Below are 18,444 nucleotides of genomic sequence, written 5' to 3'. Positions count from 1 at the left end.
ATTTTTAAATATAAAAATAAGGCTCTAAAAGACTATTGGGGACAATTGGAGAAATTTGAAAATGGCAAGAATAAGACAGCATTCATTTTCTGAGATGTGATGTTATTGCAGATGCATGAGGAGGAGAATATACCCTTATTTTTAGGAGCTGCACAATCAAGTATTTAGCTCATATCTTCTGTGCACACCCAGATCTCAAAATGGGGGTGGCTGAGGTTATTACTTACATATGTCATGGTGCCTATAACAATTTCAAATAGGTCACCACACCCATAAAAAGCACATGCATAGAGAGAGATAAAACAAATGTAGCAAAATGTTAACAACTGGGACATCCAGTTGATGGGTATGTGAACCTCTATTACTGCTATTTTTTTTTTTAAACTTTTCTACACATTTGAAATTTTTCAAAATAAAAAACTAAATAAAAACTAAATAAAATTCAATGCAAAAAATCTGTAATTAAGGCCTAAAAAAATTAAGTTCTGTGTATGAGCTTTTCCACTGTAGCCCTATTTTTATGGATAAAAAAAACATTCTTGGAAGCAACCTATTGTTTAAGGCAATGGATGAACAATTTATGATCCATTCATAAAAGAGAACACTAAAAAAAACCACTGAAAGAGACATTGAGATGTAAAATGACTGGTTCCCATACAGAAAATAGTTGGGAAACAAGATTGGAAAATTAATTTTTTCCATCATATATTCTTATGTTATTTAAATTCTGTGGGATGTAAACATATTTATTACATATTTTGTAGAACTTTATATTTTATATATTTTATATTATATATATTTATTTATTATATTAAAAAATCAAAGCTAAAAAACATTTTAAAGGAATGAGAGAGTTCTGTATGTGCTGGCATGGAAAAGGGCACATCATAAAATTAAGCAAAAAAAAATAAGCCACCATCCACTCTCACCGCTGTTGTCTAACATAGTGTCGGAAGTTCTAGCATCAGCAATCAGACAACAAAAGGAAATCAAAGGCATCAAAATTGGCAAAGATGAAGTCAAGCTCTCACTTTTTGCAGATGACATGATATTATACATGGAAAACCCAACAGACTCCACCAAAAGTCTGCTAGAACTGAGACATGAATTCAGCAAAGTCGCAGGATACAAAATCAATGTACAGAAATCAGTTGCATTCTTATACGCTAATAATGAAGCAACAGGAAGACAAAGAAACGGACCCATTCACAATTGCACCAAGAATCATAAAATACCTAGGAATAAACCTAACCAAAGATGTAAAAGATTTGTATGCTGAAAACTATAGAAAGCTTATGAAGGAAATTGAAGAAGATATAAAGAAATAGAAAAACATTCCGTGCTCATGGATTGGAAGAATAAATATTGTTAAAATGTCAATACTACCCAAAGCTATCTACACATCCAATGCAATCCCAATCAAAATTGCACCAGCATTCTTCTCGAAACTAGAACAAGCAATCCTAAAATTTGTATGGAACCACAAAAGACCCCCAACAGCCAAAGTAATTTTGAAGAAGACCAAAGCGGGAGGCATCACAATCCCAGATTTTAGCCTCTATTATAAAGCTGTAATCATCAAAACAGCATGGTATTGGCACAAAAACAGACACATAGACCAATGGAATAGAATAGAAACCCCAGAACTAGACCCATAAAAGTATGGCCAACTAACCTTTGACAAAGCAGGAAAGGATATCCAATGGAAAAAAAGACAGTCTCTTCAACAAATGGTGCTGGGAGAACTGGACAGCAACATGCAGAAAGATGAAACTAGACCACCTCCTTACACCATTCACAAAAATAAACTCAAAATAGATAAAGGACCTGAATGTGAGACAGGAAACCATCAAAGCCCTAGAGGAGAAAGCAGGGAAAAACCTCTCTGACCTCAGCTGCAGCAATTTCTTACTTGACACATCCCCAAAGGCAAGGGAATTAAAAACAAAAATGAACTACTGGGACCTCATGAAGATAAAAATCTTCTTCACTGCAAAAGAAACAACCAACAAAACTAAAAGGCAACCGACGGAATGGGAAAAGATATTTGCAATGACATATCGGACAAAGGGCTAGTATCCAAAATCTATAAAGAACTCACCAAACTCCACACCCGAAAAACAAATAATCCAGTGAAGAAATGGGCAGAAAACATGAATAGACACTTCTCTAAAGAAGACCTCCAGATGGCCAACAGGCACATGAAAAGATGCTCAACGTCGCTCCTCATCAGGGAAATACAAATCAAAACCACACTCAGATACCACCTCACGCCAGTCAGAGTGGCTAAAATCAACAAATCAGGAGACTACAGATGCTGGAGAGGATGTGGAGAAACGGGAACCCTCTTGTACTGTTGGTGGGAATGCAAACTGGTGCAGCCGCTCTGGAAAACAGTGTGGAGGTTCCTCAAAAAATTAAAAATAGACCTACCCTATGACCCAGGAATAGCACTGCTAGGAATTTACCCAAGGGATACAGGAGTGCTGATGCATAGGGGCACTTGTACCCCAATGTTTACAGCAGCCCTGTCAACAACAGCCAAATTATGGAAAGAGCCTAAATGTCCATCAACTGACAAATGGAAAAAGAAATTGTGGTTTATATACACAATGGAATACTATGTGGCAATGAGAAAGAATAAAATATGGCCTTTTGTAGCAACGTGGATGGAATTGGAGAGTGTTATGCTAAGTGAAATAAGTCATACAGAGAAAGACAGATACCATATGGTTTCAATCTTATGTGGATCCTGAGAAACTTAACAGAAGATCATGGGGGAGGGGAAGAAAAAAAAAAAGAGGTTAGAGAGGGAGGGAGCCAAACCATAAGAGACTCTTAAAAACTGAGAACAGGGGCGCCTGGGTGGCACAGTCGGTTAAGCGTCTGACTTCAGCCAGGTCACGATCTCACGGTCCGTGAGTTCGAGCCCCGCGTCAGGCTCTGGGCTGATGGCTCAGAGCCTGGAGCCTGTTTCCGATTCTGTGTCTCCCTCTCTCTCTGCCCCTCCCCCGTTCATGCTCTGTCTCTCTCTGTCCCAAAAATAAATAAACGTTGAAAAAAAAAATTTTTTTTTAAAAATAAATAAAATAAATAAATAAGTAAAAATAAATAAAATAAAATAAAAAAGGAAAAAATAAATAAATAAAAATAAATAGTGTGCATATGACTTTCTGGAAGTAATAAATATATTAATATTTATTAATACATTAAACAATTAAATTTTAATATTTTAATACTTTTAAATTAATTTTAAAATTTAAAATCATTAAAAAACTTTAATGATTTTAAATTAAAAATATTTTGTTAAATTTTTTTTAACATTTATTTATTTTTGAGAGACAGCATGTGAGCAGGGGAGGGGCAGAGAGAGAGGGAGACACAATCCGAACGAAGCAGGCTCCAGGCTCTGAACTGTCACCACAGAGCCCGATGTGGGGCTGGAACCCACGAACTGTGAGATCATGACCCGACCTGAAGTCGGATGCTCAACCAACTGAGCCACCCAGGCGCCCCTAAATTAAAAATATTTTTGAAAATAAATGGTGTTCATATGAATTTCGGGTTGTAATAAATATATTTATTAATATATCAAATAATTAAAACTTAATATTTTAATAATTTTAAATTAATTTTAAATTAATTAATTTTTAATGTTAATGATTTTAAATTAAAAATATTTTAAAAAATAAATAGTGTTCATATGAATTTCTGGAAGTAATATATTTATATTAATATACTGAATAATTAATATATTAAATATTAATATTAAAATATTTGTAGTGGTTACCTTGGTGGAGTGCAACTAAGGGAGGATAATGGGAAATTTGTTTCTCTTTCATTTACACCCTTGTGTACAGTTTTTTTATACATAACATCTATTACTATAATAAAAAACAATAAAGATATACAGTCAAATTGGTTAAAAAATAAAATCTGAGAGACAGAAAAGTTCAAGGATTTTAACTGAAAGATGAAGAAATGGAATTCCATGAGAATATAAGTCAGAGAGACTGGTAAACTATAGCCCTAGTGTCAAATGTGGCCCACCATCTGTTTTTTATAAGTAAAGTTTTATTGGAGTAAGTCATGCCCATTAGTTTGTATACTGTCTACAGCTGTTTTCGTGATGCCACAGGAGGGTTGAACAGTTGCTACCAACACCATATGGCCACAAAGCCTAAATATTTAGGATTCCTCTTAAAGAAAATGTTTGTTGGCCTTTGGTATAAATGGTTATACTCTTAAGGAGTAGGGTCACTGGGGTCTGAACACTCAACTTCTGATCCCTAGTCTTAAGCATTTCTGCTCCTACCAAATTCTACACTAGACTCAACATTCCTTGTGCCATGTCTGAATCGTCTCCATACTCCTAGCACCGAGCCCAGTGCCCGTCACAATGAAGATACTCCAAATTCTTCTATAATGAAGATGTATTATTTTTGTAATCAGAAACAAAGAAATAATCCAAAAGGATACCAGCAGAGAGGTCCTAGGAAAAGGGAGTGGGGGAGGGCAGACCCAACCAGTACTCTAAAACACTGGCAACACAGCCAGCCAAAGTTCTGGAAGTGGACCAAGACATTCCAGCATCCAGAGAGAGATTCCAAAACAATGATGGGCCTGGCTAAACCAGGAGTGACTTACTGACTTCTGCAGGTGGAACGCCATGAATTTGGAAAACCAATAAAGAACACAATGGACCCTTTAATATAAAAGAGGAACATGTCAAGAAGCAAGGAAATGTTCTCGAAAACAAAATCATATTTACCGTGCCATGCTGATCGTCAGAGGTATTATTGCCAAACACAGCCCTATCAGCAACACCAACAGGAAGAAGAAATTAGAATTGGATGCTCTGAACTGCCTTGGGGAGGGCCGGCAGGTGTAAAGAAGACTTATCTAAGGGGAGAGAAAGAAAGAGAAAAAAGTAAGAGCATAGCTTCCTTGAAGGTAAATGAGCACATTCATGCATCCCAGTGGAATGTAAACTGATGCCACTTTTCTAGAGGGTAGTCAGCAATACAGATGAAAATGAAACATGTTTAATCCAGACCCCAACCTTGGGAAATTCATCTTGATGAGAAAATGGAATAAATGGGCCAAAGTTCACCTATATGGATGTTTACTGCTATAGTTACTGATATCAGGGAGTAACTGGAAGCAATGAAAGAGCTATCGACAGGGGTCACTTAAAGGTTAAAGTGCATCCACACAATGGAATACCCTGAGCCGGTAGAAAGGATATGGGCTTTGCGTCCTGTCCTGGGAGTACTATGAAATGAAAGGGCAGATTTCAGAACTCTGTGCTGTATGATCTCATTTAAGTTTTTAAAAAAACTTTACAGGACTTTAAATATGTGTTAAATGGATCCATGAGAACATACAATTCATTACATGAATTTTTTATAAGCATTTATTTCTCCTGTATATTAAAAACAAATATTTCCATCAGGGCCAAAAAGACTTGTGGAAATATCAAGTGGAAAGGGGGTGAAAGGTATAGCAATAGGCCTAAGATTTCCCCTTAATATTTTTAAAAAATACATTACTAGGAGGGAGCAGCAAGCCGTTCTGACTTCAGCAGAAGCCAGAAAATCATCTGAGCCAGACGGCAAAGAGTAGTAGGGACCCCCGGTGTCCTGTTTGGGGGTGGCTAGCTGGTCAGGCCTGTAGTGTCAGAACTCAGCCATGCGCCCCTGACCTATTCTGTTACTCCCACATATCTTTACTGGGCTACACACCAGGAAAGCACTGGGTAGCCAATATTTTCTGGAAAGGGAACAAGTTCCTGTATGTTTTCTCACATCCACCTCTCCTTTGGTTACTTCAACCAACTGAAGTTTCCAAATGAAAGCATCAGAACATTCTTCAAAGGCCAAAACATCTGGGTAGGCTCAATTCAAGGCTCTGCTTACCTCAGGATTAAATAGCTTAGGTCTTGAGTGAAGTAAACCTGGAGTCACTTATAAGCTATGTGACCTCAGACCAGTTACTTAACCTCTCTGAACTTCAGCTTCCTGATTTATAAAATATGATTAACGTCAGTACCTACTTCAAAAGATGTGTATAAGCATTATATGATAGCCTATGGAAAGTGTTCAGCGGGGCAGGGGAGTACATGGTATTCTTATCATTATGATTACTGTCATTATGAATATTAATATTATAATTATTATTTCCATTTCTGAATCCTCAGGGCTTGGCATAATAGGTAATTAATAAGTGTGGGGCTTATTAGTAGATGGCACCTCTGGAAGAAGGGATGAAAGTTACTGTATACATATCTGCATTGTTTAAATGTTTGATATTGAGCATCTATTGCTTCTATAATAATAATAATAATAATAATAACAATAATAATAACAACAACAATAATAATAAAAGAAGCTCAGTAATGAAGCCCAGATCAGTCAGTCATCTGCAGGGCCACTCTACCCATTCAGCACTTAGTTCAGACACAATACTTACTTCCCGTGAGCCCTTCAAGGAGCTACACAAATAACTGACACCTGAAAATAAATACAATGCCTCCAACATCCAAACAGAAAATGACAAAACTTAAATTAATAAATGCTTTGTTAAACATCACCAGATGTGCCACTACCAGCTGATGGATCAATTACAACTCAATTTTTAGATGGTTACCTACAAAAACAACATTTAAATCACAGGAGCAAAAAAAAAAAAAAAATCTTAAGACTCTCAAAATTATAAAAATGTGGAAATCCATTCAAAGTCTTTTTTTCCAGAATAAAAATATGTATCGAATAAGGAATGTAGTTTTGATACATCTGATAGGACGTGGATAGGCTCCAGTCACACGACTGCCAAATGCCTTGCAAGGTCAAGAATGGTCCAGAATATCAGCCCCCTGCCCAACCTTCTCCTTACCTCTTTCACATAAAAGATGATAATGAGTTTCAAGGTTGCAATTGCAGGGAGAAGAGGGGAGAAAAAGGCTCCAATCCAGCAAATGGTTTGCCCATAAACAATCCCCAGAACGTTATCAGGAATGGCAAATTCCTGCTGTCCCCAGCACTGAACCAATTTCCAAGAGGAACAGTAGGTCACCAGGAGCCTGGAAACAAACAGGACAATTTCTCACCTGGATTGCCAGTACCTGCCAAGGCCACAGAACCACGTCCCCCAAATCACGGCTATTTCCACACACATTTCTCATGGAAACCGGTTAGTCATTATGTTTAGATGCAGAAGACCGTGAACTCTGGAATCATTGAGACCAGAGTCTGAATCTCAGATCTACAGTTTACCAGCCAGATAAGGTCAGATGAGGTTTGTTTCCTCATATGGAATGTAGGGGAATTATAACACAACCTAACACACCAGATTGTGGTGACCATTAGTGGCAGTCTGTGTACTGGCTTGCCACTCGGCTCAAAAAGTAATGTGCATTCACACAGAAAATGGCTTATGAGAATCCTACCACCTAGCATAATCGCTTCCTGGAATCCTAGAATCTTCCCACAGAAACCCCAGAAGCAGGGGCCTGTGACTAACACACATAGTTGTTCACTGCAGATTGCCACGTGTTAGCAAAAATACTGGAAACAGGGGCGCCTGTGTGGCTCAGTCAGTTAAGCACTGACTTAGGCTCAGGTCACAATCTCATGATTCATGAGTTCGAGCCCTGCATCAGGCTCTGTGCTGACAGCTCAGAGCCTAGAGCCTGTTTCAGATTCTGTGTCTTCCTCTCTCTCTCTCTGCTCCTCCCCTGCTCATGTTCTCTCTCCCTCTCTCTTTCTCTCTCAAAAATACAACAAGCATTAAAAAAATTTTTTTTAAATACTAGAAACATCCTAAATGACCATCAGTAGGGGCTACATTGACAAACTATATGCCACAGACACAGTGGAACATTATACAGTCCTTAAAATGAACAAGGAAAATCCATGTGTCCTGACTGGAAAGTTATTCATGATATTTTGTGTGTGCAAGGGAGGAAAACAAGTAAGGTGCAGACCAATGCAGATGTACCGTGATCCCATTTAAAGGCGGAAAAGGAACACTTCTAGCAAGACTGTGTGTTTACTTATACATGTAGTTATGTAAATGTGTCTTTGTTTTTATTTATTTATTTTTTTGAGAGAGGGAGAGGGAATGCACATGTATGGGTCGGGGAGAGGGGGAGAGGGAGAGAGAGAATCCCAAGCAGGCTTCATGCTGTTAGCATGGAGCTGGACACAGGGCTGGATCTCATGAACCATGAGATCATGACCTGAGCCAAAATCGAGAGTTAGATGCTTAACTGACTGAGCCACCCAGATGCCCCAGGACTGCTGGATCTACCCCAATGGCCACGTCTGAGAAATAAGGTAGGACTGGGGAGTTAAGGGGACGGTAACAAAAGAGAAGTCTCACTATTCTCTGGACTTCTGTATTTATTTAAATACTAAATATTTAACATTTTAAAATAAGCACACATTCATGTCATATTTGTGTAGGTTTTTAAAAGGACACTTTCTTTTTTAAAGTTGGTTTTGAAGGGCTTACTGGACTTCTGACATGCCTGAATAATTTGTACACCTGGGTAAAAAAAGTGGTTAAGTAAACAGTTTCACTTAAGGCTCAAGGAGATGACAATAATAATATGATGACAAAATAATGGTGATCATGTGGGGCACCTGGGTGGTTCAGTCTGTTGAGTGTCCACCTTCAGCTCAGGTCATGATCTCAAGGCTCATGAGTTCACGACTCACATCGGGCTCTGTGCTGACAGCTCAGAGCCTGGAGCCTGCTTTGGATTATGTGTCTCCCTCTCTCTCTGCCCCTCCCCTGCTCATGCTCTCTTTCTCTCTCTCAAATAAACATTAAAAAAATTTTTTTTATTTTTTTAAATAATGGCGATCATGTGGTGATAGTATTTTCTTGAGTGCTCAGTACTTATCTCTGCATTTTCTCATGTGATCCTCACGACAGTGCAGTCAAGTGGCTAATGCTACCATCCCCATTTCGCAGGTGGGAAAAGAGGCACAGAGCTTAAATAATTTGCCCAAGGTCACATGACCAGCAAGTGGCAGTCCTGGGGGATGAACCCAGGCCTCCCCTGATAGTTGCTGTGATAATGGCTGGAAGCCACCTCCATGGAAGCCCCATGGAAAGCAGCACCATTTCTGTTTATGCTGCCTTTCAAGGGGGCACCTAATGAACCATGAGGTCAATGGCCCAGAGCAAGTTAAAAGTCACCAGATGGTTGTTGGTGATTTCTGTCAGCACTCTGTGAAGCAGCTGTGGTGGGAGCCTCCAGCGAGGACTCGGGAGGGGGTCGGAGGGGTAGGGGAAATTAGAGGGGTATCCCTCATGCTTACTTTCTAGGAAAATCCACAAAAAGCGTCACGGCCAAGATGATGATGAGGTCGAAGATCATCAGCTTGTACATTTCCTGTCCAACTTGGGTCTCCCAGCACTGGAACCAAAGAGATCAAGAGAAAATGAGGCCCTTGGGGCTCCTGGCTGGCTCGGTTGGTAGGGCATGCACTCTGGATCTCGGGGTTGTGGGTTCAAGCTGCATACTGGGTGGAGTGGTTACTTAAAAATAAAATCGTAAAAAAAAAAAGAGAGAGAGAGAGAGTGCCAGGTTCTCAGATTCCTTCCAGAGCCCTTTTTGCCCACAGATCCTGCTACCTCTGGAGGCCACCAGCAGATGCCCCTCTGAGCTCCAGCACAGACTTTGGTTTTCAAGCCTATAGAAGTGTCTCCTGTGTCGGACTGTGCCATACAGCAGGAAAGTGGGCCAATCTGGGATTCAAACCCAGAGGTTTGAGGGCTGTTCTCTTAACCTTGAGCCTGTCACCCCAGGATGACCCACCCTGCAGGACACCCCCATCCCTGCAGCCTCACCGGGTAGAGTTTCTGGTTATAGCCACAGAGCTCACAGGAGTAGTTATCACAGGATGTAATCTTGGAGCCCAGGGTGAATACCAGCACACAGATGGTGGCCAGGCGCATGAACACACACCTGCAGGGAAAAGAGGGAGGGGAGGGTACAGGACGAGGAGGCCTTAGGGCAGGCTGGCTCCTTGGAACTGAAGCTACGAGTGGAAAAGCTTCAAAGCAAATCTAGAAATATTAGAGAGTTTCTGTTTGGGATTATGAGAACGTTCTGGAAAAGGATAGTAGTGCTGGTAGCAACACTGGGAATGTACTTAATGCCACTGAATTGTACACTTAAAAATATCTAAAATAGGAAATTTCATGCTGTATATGTAATTTGCTACAATTCTTTAAATGGCGGGGGGAAAAAAGATCAAAAAGCTGGGAATTCCTGCATCCATGACGATGCGGCCACACTACAGAACATTACACATTCCTGAAGGGAACTAATTGTGTCTTCTAAATAGAAGCTTTGAGAGATGTCTGGTATATTGGGGAGTGGAAAAAGCATGTTACAGAGTGTCACTTAGATAGGATCCTATTTCTGGAAGAACACAAAACAGGCAGATGGACAATGCAACCATGCAGATGAGAGCTGCCTGGGGGAAGCAGGATTCAAGACAGGAGGGCAGGGGCGCCTGGGTGACTCAACTGGTTCAGCATCCGACTCTTGAATTTGGCTCGGGTCATGATCTCAAGGTTTGTGAGTTCAAGCCCCATGTCAAGCTCTGCGCTGACAGTGTGGAGCCTGCTTGGGATTCTCTGTCTCCCTCTCTCTCTGCACCTCTCATGCACTCTTTCTCTCACAAATAAACAAAGACAGGAGGACAGAGTGGGCTAACCTTTTTTAAAGATGCTTTTCTATTGTTTGCTTGTAAAAAAAATAGAAATATGAAAAAGTTAGGAGGGGGGAGCAAAGCACTCTTCTGGATACATAGCCTGCACCTGACGTTGTGTCCCTCCTGGCAGAATGTGAGTACCCAGCACCACTGGGGATGGGCCCACTACTAAAAATGGAATCTAATGAAAAGTCAGATTTGACACAGTTTAGAGCAACTGTAGGCAATAGGAGGATACAATACACCACGAAGAAACAATGAACTAAATCCACACTAGGCGATGTTCTACGGGACAAATGCCCAGTGTCCACCCAAATCAATGGCATAAAGAAGGGGAAGGGGAATTCTTAAAAGAATAAAGGGGGCTTAAGAGACATAACAACCAAACGTAGCATGTGGATCCTGTTTGGATCCTGGTTTGAACAAAACAATCCTAGAAAGCCATTTGCAACTTCATCAGGTAACTGGCTTGATTTTATTAGGTATGATGATAGTATGTTAAGGAAGAAAAAAAAAGGTGAAATAAGATTTGGGCAGAATAATCCAGCAAAAGTTGGGGAGCGGGACAGGTGAAACAAGATTAGCCAAATGTTGGTAATGATTGAAACTAAGTGATGGGCATATGGGGGGTTCATTATACCTTTTGTTCTGTAAAAGTTTTGGGGGCGCCTGGGTGGCTCAGGCGGTTGGGCATCCGACTTCAGCCCAGGTCATGATCTCACAGTTTGTGAGTTCGAGCCCCACGTCGGTCTCAGTGCTAACAGCTCAGAGTCTGGAGCCTGCTTGGGATTCTCTGTCTCCCCGTCTCTCTCTGCCCCTCCCCTGCTTGTGCTCTGTCTCTCTCTCAAAAATGAATAAACATTAAAAAAAAAAAGTTTTGTTTTTAAGAAGCAAATGCCCTCTGAGGCATGAAACGCTCTATTTCACACTGTCCCCATCTGGTTCTCTTCAGCTCATTTGGTTAGCTCCCCAAACCCTGCTTTACAGCTGTCCTTTCTTTCTTTTTTCTAGGAAACTTAACATTTATTAAGAATGAAGAGAGATATTTACAACAAGTTATAAGAAGTCAGCTGAAACACATCTGGTCAGTGACTTAGCCACATTTTCTTGGTACTCACTATACCAGTAGCTGCCTCAGGCAGGTTCGTGCAGTAAGCCCCTGTGACTCTCCTCCCCTCTCCTCCCAAGGCCCTTACACCGGGTAGTGAGGTGGCAATGTGAGGGAATTCATGCCTCCGGGAGCCAGCCACCTTTAGGAAGTCCAGAATGAGTGCCTTGTTGGGTGGGAACACTCTTAAGAGCTTTCCTACCCAAACTCCCAGTTGTCCAGTAGGACTGAGCCCCAGCTGCCAACAGCTCCAATAAGATACATTTTATCCCTTCTTTCTCTCTCTCTCATTCCCTCACTCCCCTGCTGGTAAACACTTGTCATTTCTAACATCTTCCGAGCAACACCGCCTCCCAGGGCCCCCACCTCATGCCCTCGGCTGTTGATATGCTAACACATGTACAAAAAATATAGTACCACTGAGTACATGCTTAAGTCAAAGAGATTTCACTGCATGGGCACACTCTAATTCATTCACAGGGGCTGTCTGAAGGCTGTAGAGGCCTCTTGGCTCAGCAGGAAAAGGTGCCACAATTGATCAGCAATGTCTGCCATGAGCAAGAAAGCAGGCAAGTGGTGATCTGCTTGGCATGTCTAGGCATTACCTAAGGATTGTCAGCCGGATCTCAAAGCCTGGGGAATAATCCTCATAGTGGATGATTTTGGCAAAGATCATTGGGGTGATAAAATTGGCCAGCGTGATCACAATAGAAGGCAGGTACAATATCAAAAGGTTCTCTCCAAAAACCATCTTGTCAATTTCCTGTGAAGATAACAAAGGGAAGTTTGCACCCAGATGAATTGACCTTGAAAGAACTTAACTCTGACGTAGTCAAGTCATTATGCTGAACACCTTATATGCTATATGTCAATTATATTTCAATAAAACTGGAAGAAATAAACAAAAAAAGAGCTCAACTATACATATTTAGAAAACAAACGGAAGAAAACATATATGTCATTCAACATGGCCCATAAACATAAGCCATTTCCTTCCTTGGGTGTTCAAATAGAGGAACTGTGCTCTAGCACCTCAGGAAGAAAAATTTGCTCTATTGGATTAAGGTCAAGTATTGAAAGAAATCCATGGATGGGGCGCCTGGGTGGCTCAGTCGGTTAAGCATCTCACTCTTGATTTTGGCTCAGGTCACAATCTCATGGTAGTGAGATCGAGCCTCAAGTCATGTTCTATGCTGAGTGCGGAGCCTGTTTGGGATTCTCTCTCTCCCTCTCTCTCTCTGCTCCTCCCCTGCTCATGGTATCTCTCTCTCTCCCCCACAAAATAAATAAATAAACATTAAAAAAAAGAAAGAAAAAATCCATGGAATCTGTATTAATAGGCAATTTAAAGTATTATTAAGGCCATAGTAGTAATTGATTTGGACTAGCCAGTCCCTCCTTTCAGAGTAATAGACTAATTGGTCACATATGTGGCTATCTGGGATAAAACTATGTTTCCTGGCCTCCCTTATAGCTAGATACAGCGATCAGGGATGTGAGTGGAAGTTTTAAGTGCAAGCACTAGGTCTTGCCCTTGAAGGAAAGGGTGTGCCTTCCCCGACCCCTTCCCATTGGCTAGAACGTGAATGTGCTCAACTGTCTCATACCACATAGAAGAGAACACATCCTAAGAATGGCAGGGCCACAACAGGAATGAACCTGGGACCCCGATGATTGATTTCATGAAGTAGAGCCACCAGACGAACTTGGCTTTTTTAAACCACTGCTATTAAACTTTTTAAAATGTTTTATTTATTTTTGAGAGAGAGAGACAGAGTACAAGTGGGGGAGAGGCAGAGAGAGAAGGAGACACAGAATCCGAACGAAGCAGGCTCCAGGCTCTGAGCTGTGAGCACAGAGCCCAATGCGGGGCTTGAACTCACAGACCGCGAGATCATGATCTGAGCCAAAGTCGGACGCTTAACCAACTGAGTCATCCAGGCGCCCCTAAAACACCTGCTATTTTAGGTAAAGTGGGGCCCCAGCTAGTAAGTAGTGGAGTTGGCTATTAAATCTAGGCAGGCAAGCCTGAATTTTGAATCCTATGGATTCCAGGAGGAATTCCAAACACTCTTTTTGGATGCTTTTGTTATTTTTATTAAAAGTGGAAATTGTGGGTTCCTGGGCAGCTCAGTCAGTTAAGCGTCCAACTTTTGATCTTGGCTCAGGTCTTGATTTCAGGGTTGTGAGTTCAAGCGCCACGATGGGCTCCCCACTGGGAGTGAAGCCTACTTTTAAAACAATACATAAATAAATAAAACAAAATCAAAGTGGAAATTGGTCACCTCTGATTTTCCAGTTCTCTGTCATATCAGCCAAATTTATATCCACTTCAGACAATGCACTTGGCCTACAAAATGTCCAGCCAAAGTAAAAGTTAAACTGACTTTCACAGAGTACTCACTTTTTTCATGTGCTCTTGTGAGAATATCGTTGCTCTATAAATTGCATAAAAGCATGCAGCTAAAACAGCCAGAACAATGCAGTTCAAAAACAGTCTCAAAGAGTAAATCCGTATTGTTTCTTCCGAGGTCCTTTCTGCTATCTTCTGCCGTATTCTTTCTTCCTCCAGATCTGCCTGAGGGCCAAAGAAAACTCATCTGTGAGCACTAGGTGAAGCGATATTCAGGGGTTGAACATGTGACTCACCGTCGTGCCCTATCCAGCCATCTATAAGACCTTCCTTAAGCATTCATCTCCCCCCAGGTATCTTCCCAGACCAAGCTCAACTAGTCTTCATGTCTACTAAAGACCTAAGTCAAGGTAGAGCCTCCTATTTAAGGCAACAGTTAGACTCCACAATAAATGTGAAAACGGAAGCATAACCTATTCATGACATTACTGACATGCAGTATGTGCCATTCCTTTAAATTTTTTTTAATGTTTTATTTATTTTTTGAAAGACAGAGAGAGAGGGAGAGGGAGGGAGGGAGGGAGCGTGAGCGGGGGAAGGGCAGAAAGAGAGGAGGGCAAAGGATCCAAGGCAGGCTCTGTGCTGACAGACTGACAGCAACAAGCCTGATGTGGGGCTGGAACTCATGAACTGCGAGATCACGACCTGAGCTGAAGTTGGATGCTTACTTGACTGAGCCAGCCAGGTACCCTGTGCCGTTCCTTTAAACAGATAATACATTTAATTTGATTCCTTCCATCTTACTTTATTATGGTTTTGATATAATTGTCCCCTCCTCTTTTTTTTGGTAGGTTTGGTCAAGATACTATTTGTTCCTCTTTTTCCCCTTATGAATCTGGAAATTCGTTTGTACTTTTTTGTATTCTCCACTCCACCTTATCGTTGTGGCCTCCCCCCTTAGTTGTTTCTCCTGGTATAAGTGATGCACGACAGATTCTCAACAGGTGGAAAAATAACAGCATGAGGTGGTGGGGAAGGAGGGAAGATACTCTCCCCTCCCACCCACCATCATGTCCCCACATCTCCTCCAATCCCCAGTCCATCAGCTCCATGTGTAGGGTAAGGGGATCTCTGTGGAAAGCTCTTTTTTTTTTTTTAAGTTTATTTATTAATTTTGAGACAGAGCACAAGTGGGGAAGGGGCAGAGAGAGAGAGAGAGAGAGAGACAGAGAGAATCCCAAGCAGGCTCTGCACCACCAATGCAGAGCCCGATGTGGGGCTTGAACTCATACACTATGAAATTATGACCTGAGCCGAAGTCGAACACTTACCCGACTGAGCCACCCAGTGGCACCCTCCATGGAAAGCTCTTGAAACCAACACTAGGGAAATCTGCTGAGTACTGAAGACAGCCTGGCCCCGACCCAGCTGCTCTGCAAACTACAACCCCCGCTTTCCAAGGCACGACTTTGCTGGCAAGGAACCCACCGAGGGAAAAGCCAGCAGCACTCACCCGGAGCTCATACCGCAGGCTGCTGTGCTTCAGGTCCGCCATGCTACGGTTGGTGATGCAGAAGTCCCAGCCAGCAAAGATCTTGTTGCAGTAACTCTGAAAGTGCTCCTCGCTCCGGATCAGGTTGATTTTGAACCCTTCCACTGACCTGAGTCCAAGACATGATTCCCTTTCTTTTAAGAACAGCATACAGGCCCACAGATTGGCTTTGTTTACAATTAAAAAAAAAAAATGCATGGCTGCATTTTCCACTCATTTTGACATGGACACGTTCTGGACCATTCTAAATATGAGTGGCAGTTAAACAGGTAGCTTGTTGACAATTATGTCATCTGCCCAGTGGCTTTTCTCACAGCTGGAATAAATCTAAACTCTTTAACACAGCCTAGAGATCCTGCACTGTGCCATCTTTCCTCCCATACGGCCATTCTGCTGTAACTACCATGGCTTTGTTTCCTTTCTATAAACACACAAATTTCTCCGGCCCCAGGGCCTTTGTACTTACAGGACCCTCTACCCACTCTTGGGACAGTTCTTCCCCTGCCTCTTCCCAAGGCTGCTCCTTTTGCATCATTCAGGTTTCAGCTCAAATATCCCTTGCAAAGATTCCTCACTGCCCCATCTAAAGTTGTGACCCCCCACTTCAAATTAGTCTATTTTCTTCAAGGCAATGAACCTAATCCGCAATCATCTTGCAGCCCCTTAACCTGACTCAATTAACAAAAATTTTTTTTTTAAATTTTTTTTTTCAACGTTTATTTATTTTTGGGACAGAGAGAGACAGAGCATGAACGGGGGAGGGACAGAGAGAGAGGGAGATACAGAATCAGAAGCAGGCTCCAGGCTCTGAGCCATCAGCCCAGAGCCTGACGCGGGGCTCGAACTCCCGGACCGCGAGATCGTGACCTGGCTGAAGTCGGACGCTTAACCGACTGCGCCACCCAGGCACCCAAAAAAATTTTTAATGTTTACTTATTTTTTGAGAGAGACAGCATGAGCAGGGGAGGCGCAGAGAGAGGGGGAGACAGGATCTGAAGCGGGCTCTGTGCTGAGAGCAGAGAGCCCAATCTGGAGCTTAAACTCCCAAACCGCGAGATCATGACCTGAGCCAAAGTCGGCCGCTTAACTGACTGAGCCACACAGGCACCCCAACCTGACTAAATTTTAAATTCCTTGAGGGCAAGTACCCTGGCTATCTGGCCATTTTTATATCTGGAATGCCTGGACCATAATATAACCAAATATAATTGATGGATAAATCAATGTATAAATGACTTAAATGGTAAAATAGCCAACTATTTAGTGAGCACCTATTTAGGTCAGATGCCACTTGGTGGCACATTTTATAATTTTAATTCATTCAAATGCCTTCCTGGAAAAAAATACACCCCAGCCTTTGATGATACGAAAACATTGAATGCCACAGACTGTGTAGAGGCAACAGGATATTTTTAGGATTTGCTAGTGAGTTGTAAAGACAGCTGAAGTATAAGGAAATTACAGTTATCAGTCATTCTGCCAAAAGGTCACAGCAAAAATTGTATATCAGAACCACCTGGGGTGCTCTTCCAAAATGCAGACGCCCAGGAGGCCTCACACTCTGAGATTCCTAATTCAGGAGATCCCACGTGGGGTCCAGAAATACGTTATTTTAGCAAGCTCCATGGGGATTCTGAGGTCCTATCCCACTTGAAATCCTATGATTTAGACCAAAACTACATTTTACAGATGAGAAAGCAGAGATACAGAGATGGGAAAAATTATTTCCCTAGATCCAGAGAGTGAGGGCAAGAACTGGGGCTAATTTGACGGTGACAACGATGGTAATTTTAATTCAATAAATGTCTGGAAGGTGCCAGTACTAAGTCCTTTACCTGCCTTGTTTCAGTTAATCTTCCATTTCACAGGGGAAGAAAATGAGGCTCACAGAGGTGAAGGGGTGTTTGAACCTTGGTCTCTGGACCCCGAAGTCCAGGCTCTTTGCTGTTAATAGCACTTCCTCCTCCTGGAATAGACTTTCCCCATGACATCACACCCAGGCCTCCCTCCAGTCTTCCTCAGGAAGCAATCAGAGCCCTGAGGTGAGGAGCTTGGGCAAGGTCTGAAGGTGGAGTCACTATTCGGCTAATAAAGCTTAAATCTTCTCCAGGACTCCTTCCAAGGTCCTGGGAGAGCCTCCAGCAACGTGTTCATATGGTCCTGTTGTGTTTATTTTTTCAGACTTTACACAAGACCTTTTTGTATTCTTCATCTCAAAGAGGGCCCCTCCAAACTGTCTAAACCGCAGGCCCATAAAACTTGGATCTGTCCCTGCCATAATCATAGAGTAGCAAAGCCAGACCCCAATCAACTAACATTTCTCTACCATGCATCTCTCTGCTCTCAAAATGAGCCACTGCTTTTTTGCATCAGTATGCTGCCCATTTGAGTGGGCGATGGACACACAGCACTTAATTTTCATCTCATAGATGCCAACACAGGATATGAGTGCCCAGCTAGTCTCTGGGGCTTTTTCTGTGGTGATAAATCCTAGTCTCTGTGGAGGGCAACTCTGTCCTCAACACCTTGGTCCCTTCTATGCCTGTGATAAGGAGCTTCAGAGCCCCATGGCTTATAGCACGTATGCTCTCATGTAGACAGTGAAGCGGGTAAGAGAGGTGCCCACCCATAACCTTGCCTGCCGACCAACATCGTTGGGGCAGAGCAAGCAAGCTGTCCATTAAAAACTTGCGGTTCT

General features: G+C 42.0%; 1 protein-coding gene across 4 annotated transcripts in view; it reads right to left on the bottom strand.

Moving 5' to 3' along the window:
• Positions 1 to 18,444, bottom strand: part of TMC7 (transmembrane channel like 7) — a 56,367-nt gene that overhangs the window by 7,786 nt on the left and 30,137 nt on the right. For 3 of the 4 annotated variants that reach the window (XR_007147838.1, XM_047839065.1, XM_047839066.1), the window contains exons 7-13: positions 15,708 to 15,855; positions 14,246 to 14,419; positions 12,447 to 12,604; positions 9,862 to 9,979; positions 9,330 to 9,427; positions 6,895 to 7,081; positions 4,772 to 4,902 (exon numbers count right to left, since the gene is read on the bottom strand). Coding sequence is in view for 3 of the 4 variants with exons in the window: in XM_047839065.1 (XP_047695021.1) it covers positions 4,772 to 4,902; positions 6,895 to 7,081; positions 9,330 to 9,427; positions 9,862 to 9,979; positions 12,447 to 12,604; positions 14,246 to 14,419; positions 15,708 to 15,855 (1,014 nt within the window). In the remaining variant the exon portion in view is untranslated. The remainder of the gene's footprint in view (positions 1 to 4,771; positions 4,903 to 6,894; positions 7,082 to 9,329; positions 9,428 to 9,861; positions 9,980 to 12,446; positions 12,605 to 14,245; positions 14,420 to 15,707; positions 15,856 to 18,444) is intronic. The other variant, XM_047839067.1, reaches the window with a different exon arrangement.

This window comes from Prionailurus viverrinus, chromosome E3 (assembly GCF_022837055.1).
Source record: "Prionailurus viverrinus isolate Anna chromosome E3, UM_Priviv_1.0, whole genome shotgun sequence".
NCBI classification, from domain to species: Eukaryota; Metazoa; Chordata; class Mammalia; order Carnivora; family Felidae; genus Prionailurus; species Prionailurus viverrinus.
Note: the sequence above shows the minus strand (reverse complement) of the source record. Positions and strands in the feature narration are given on the sequence as shown.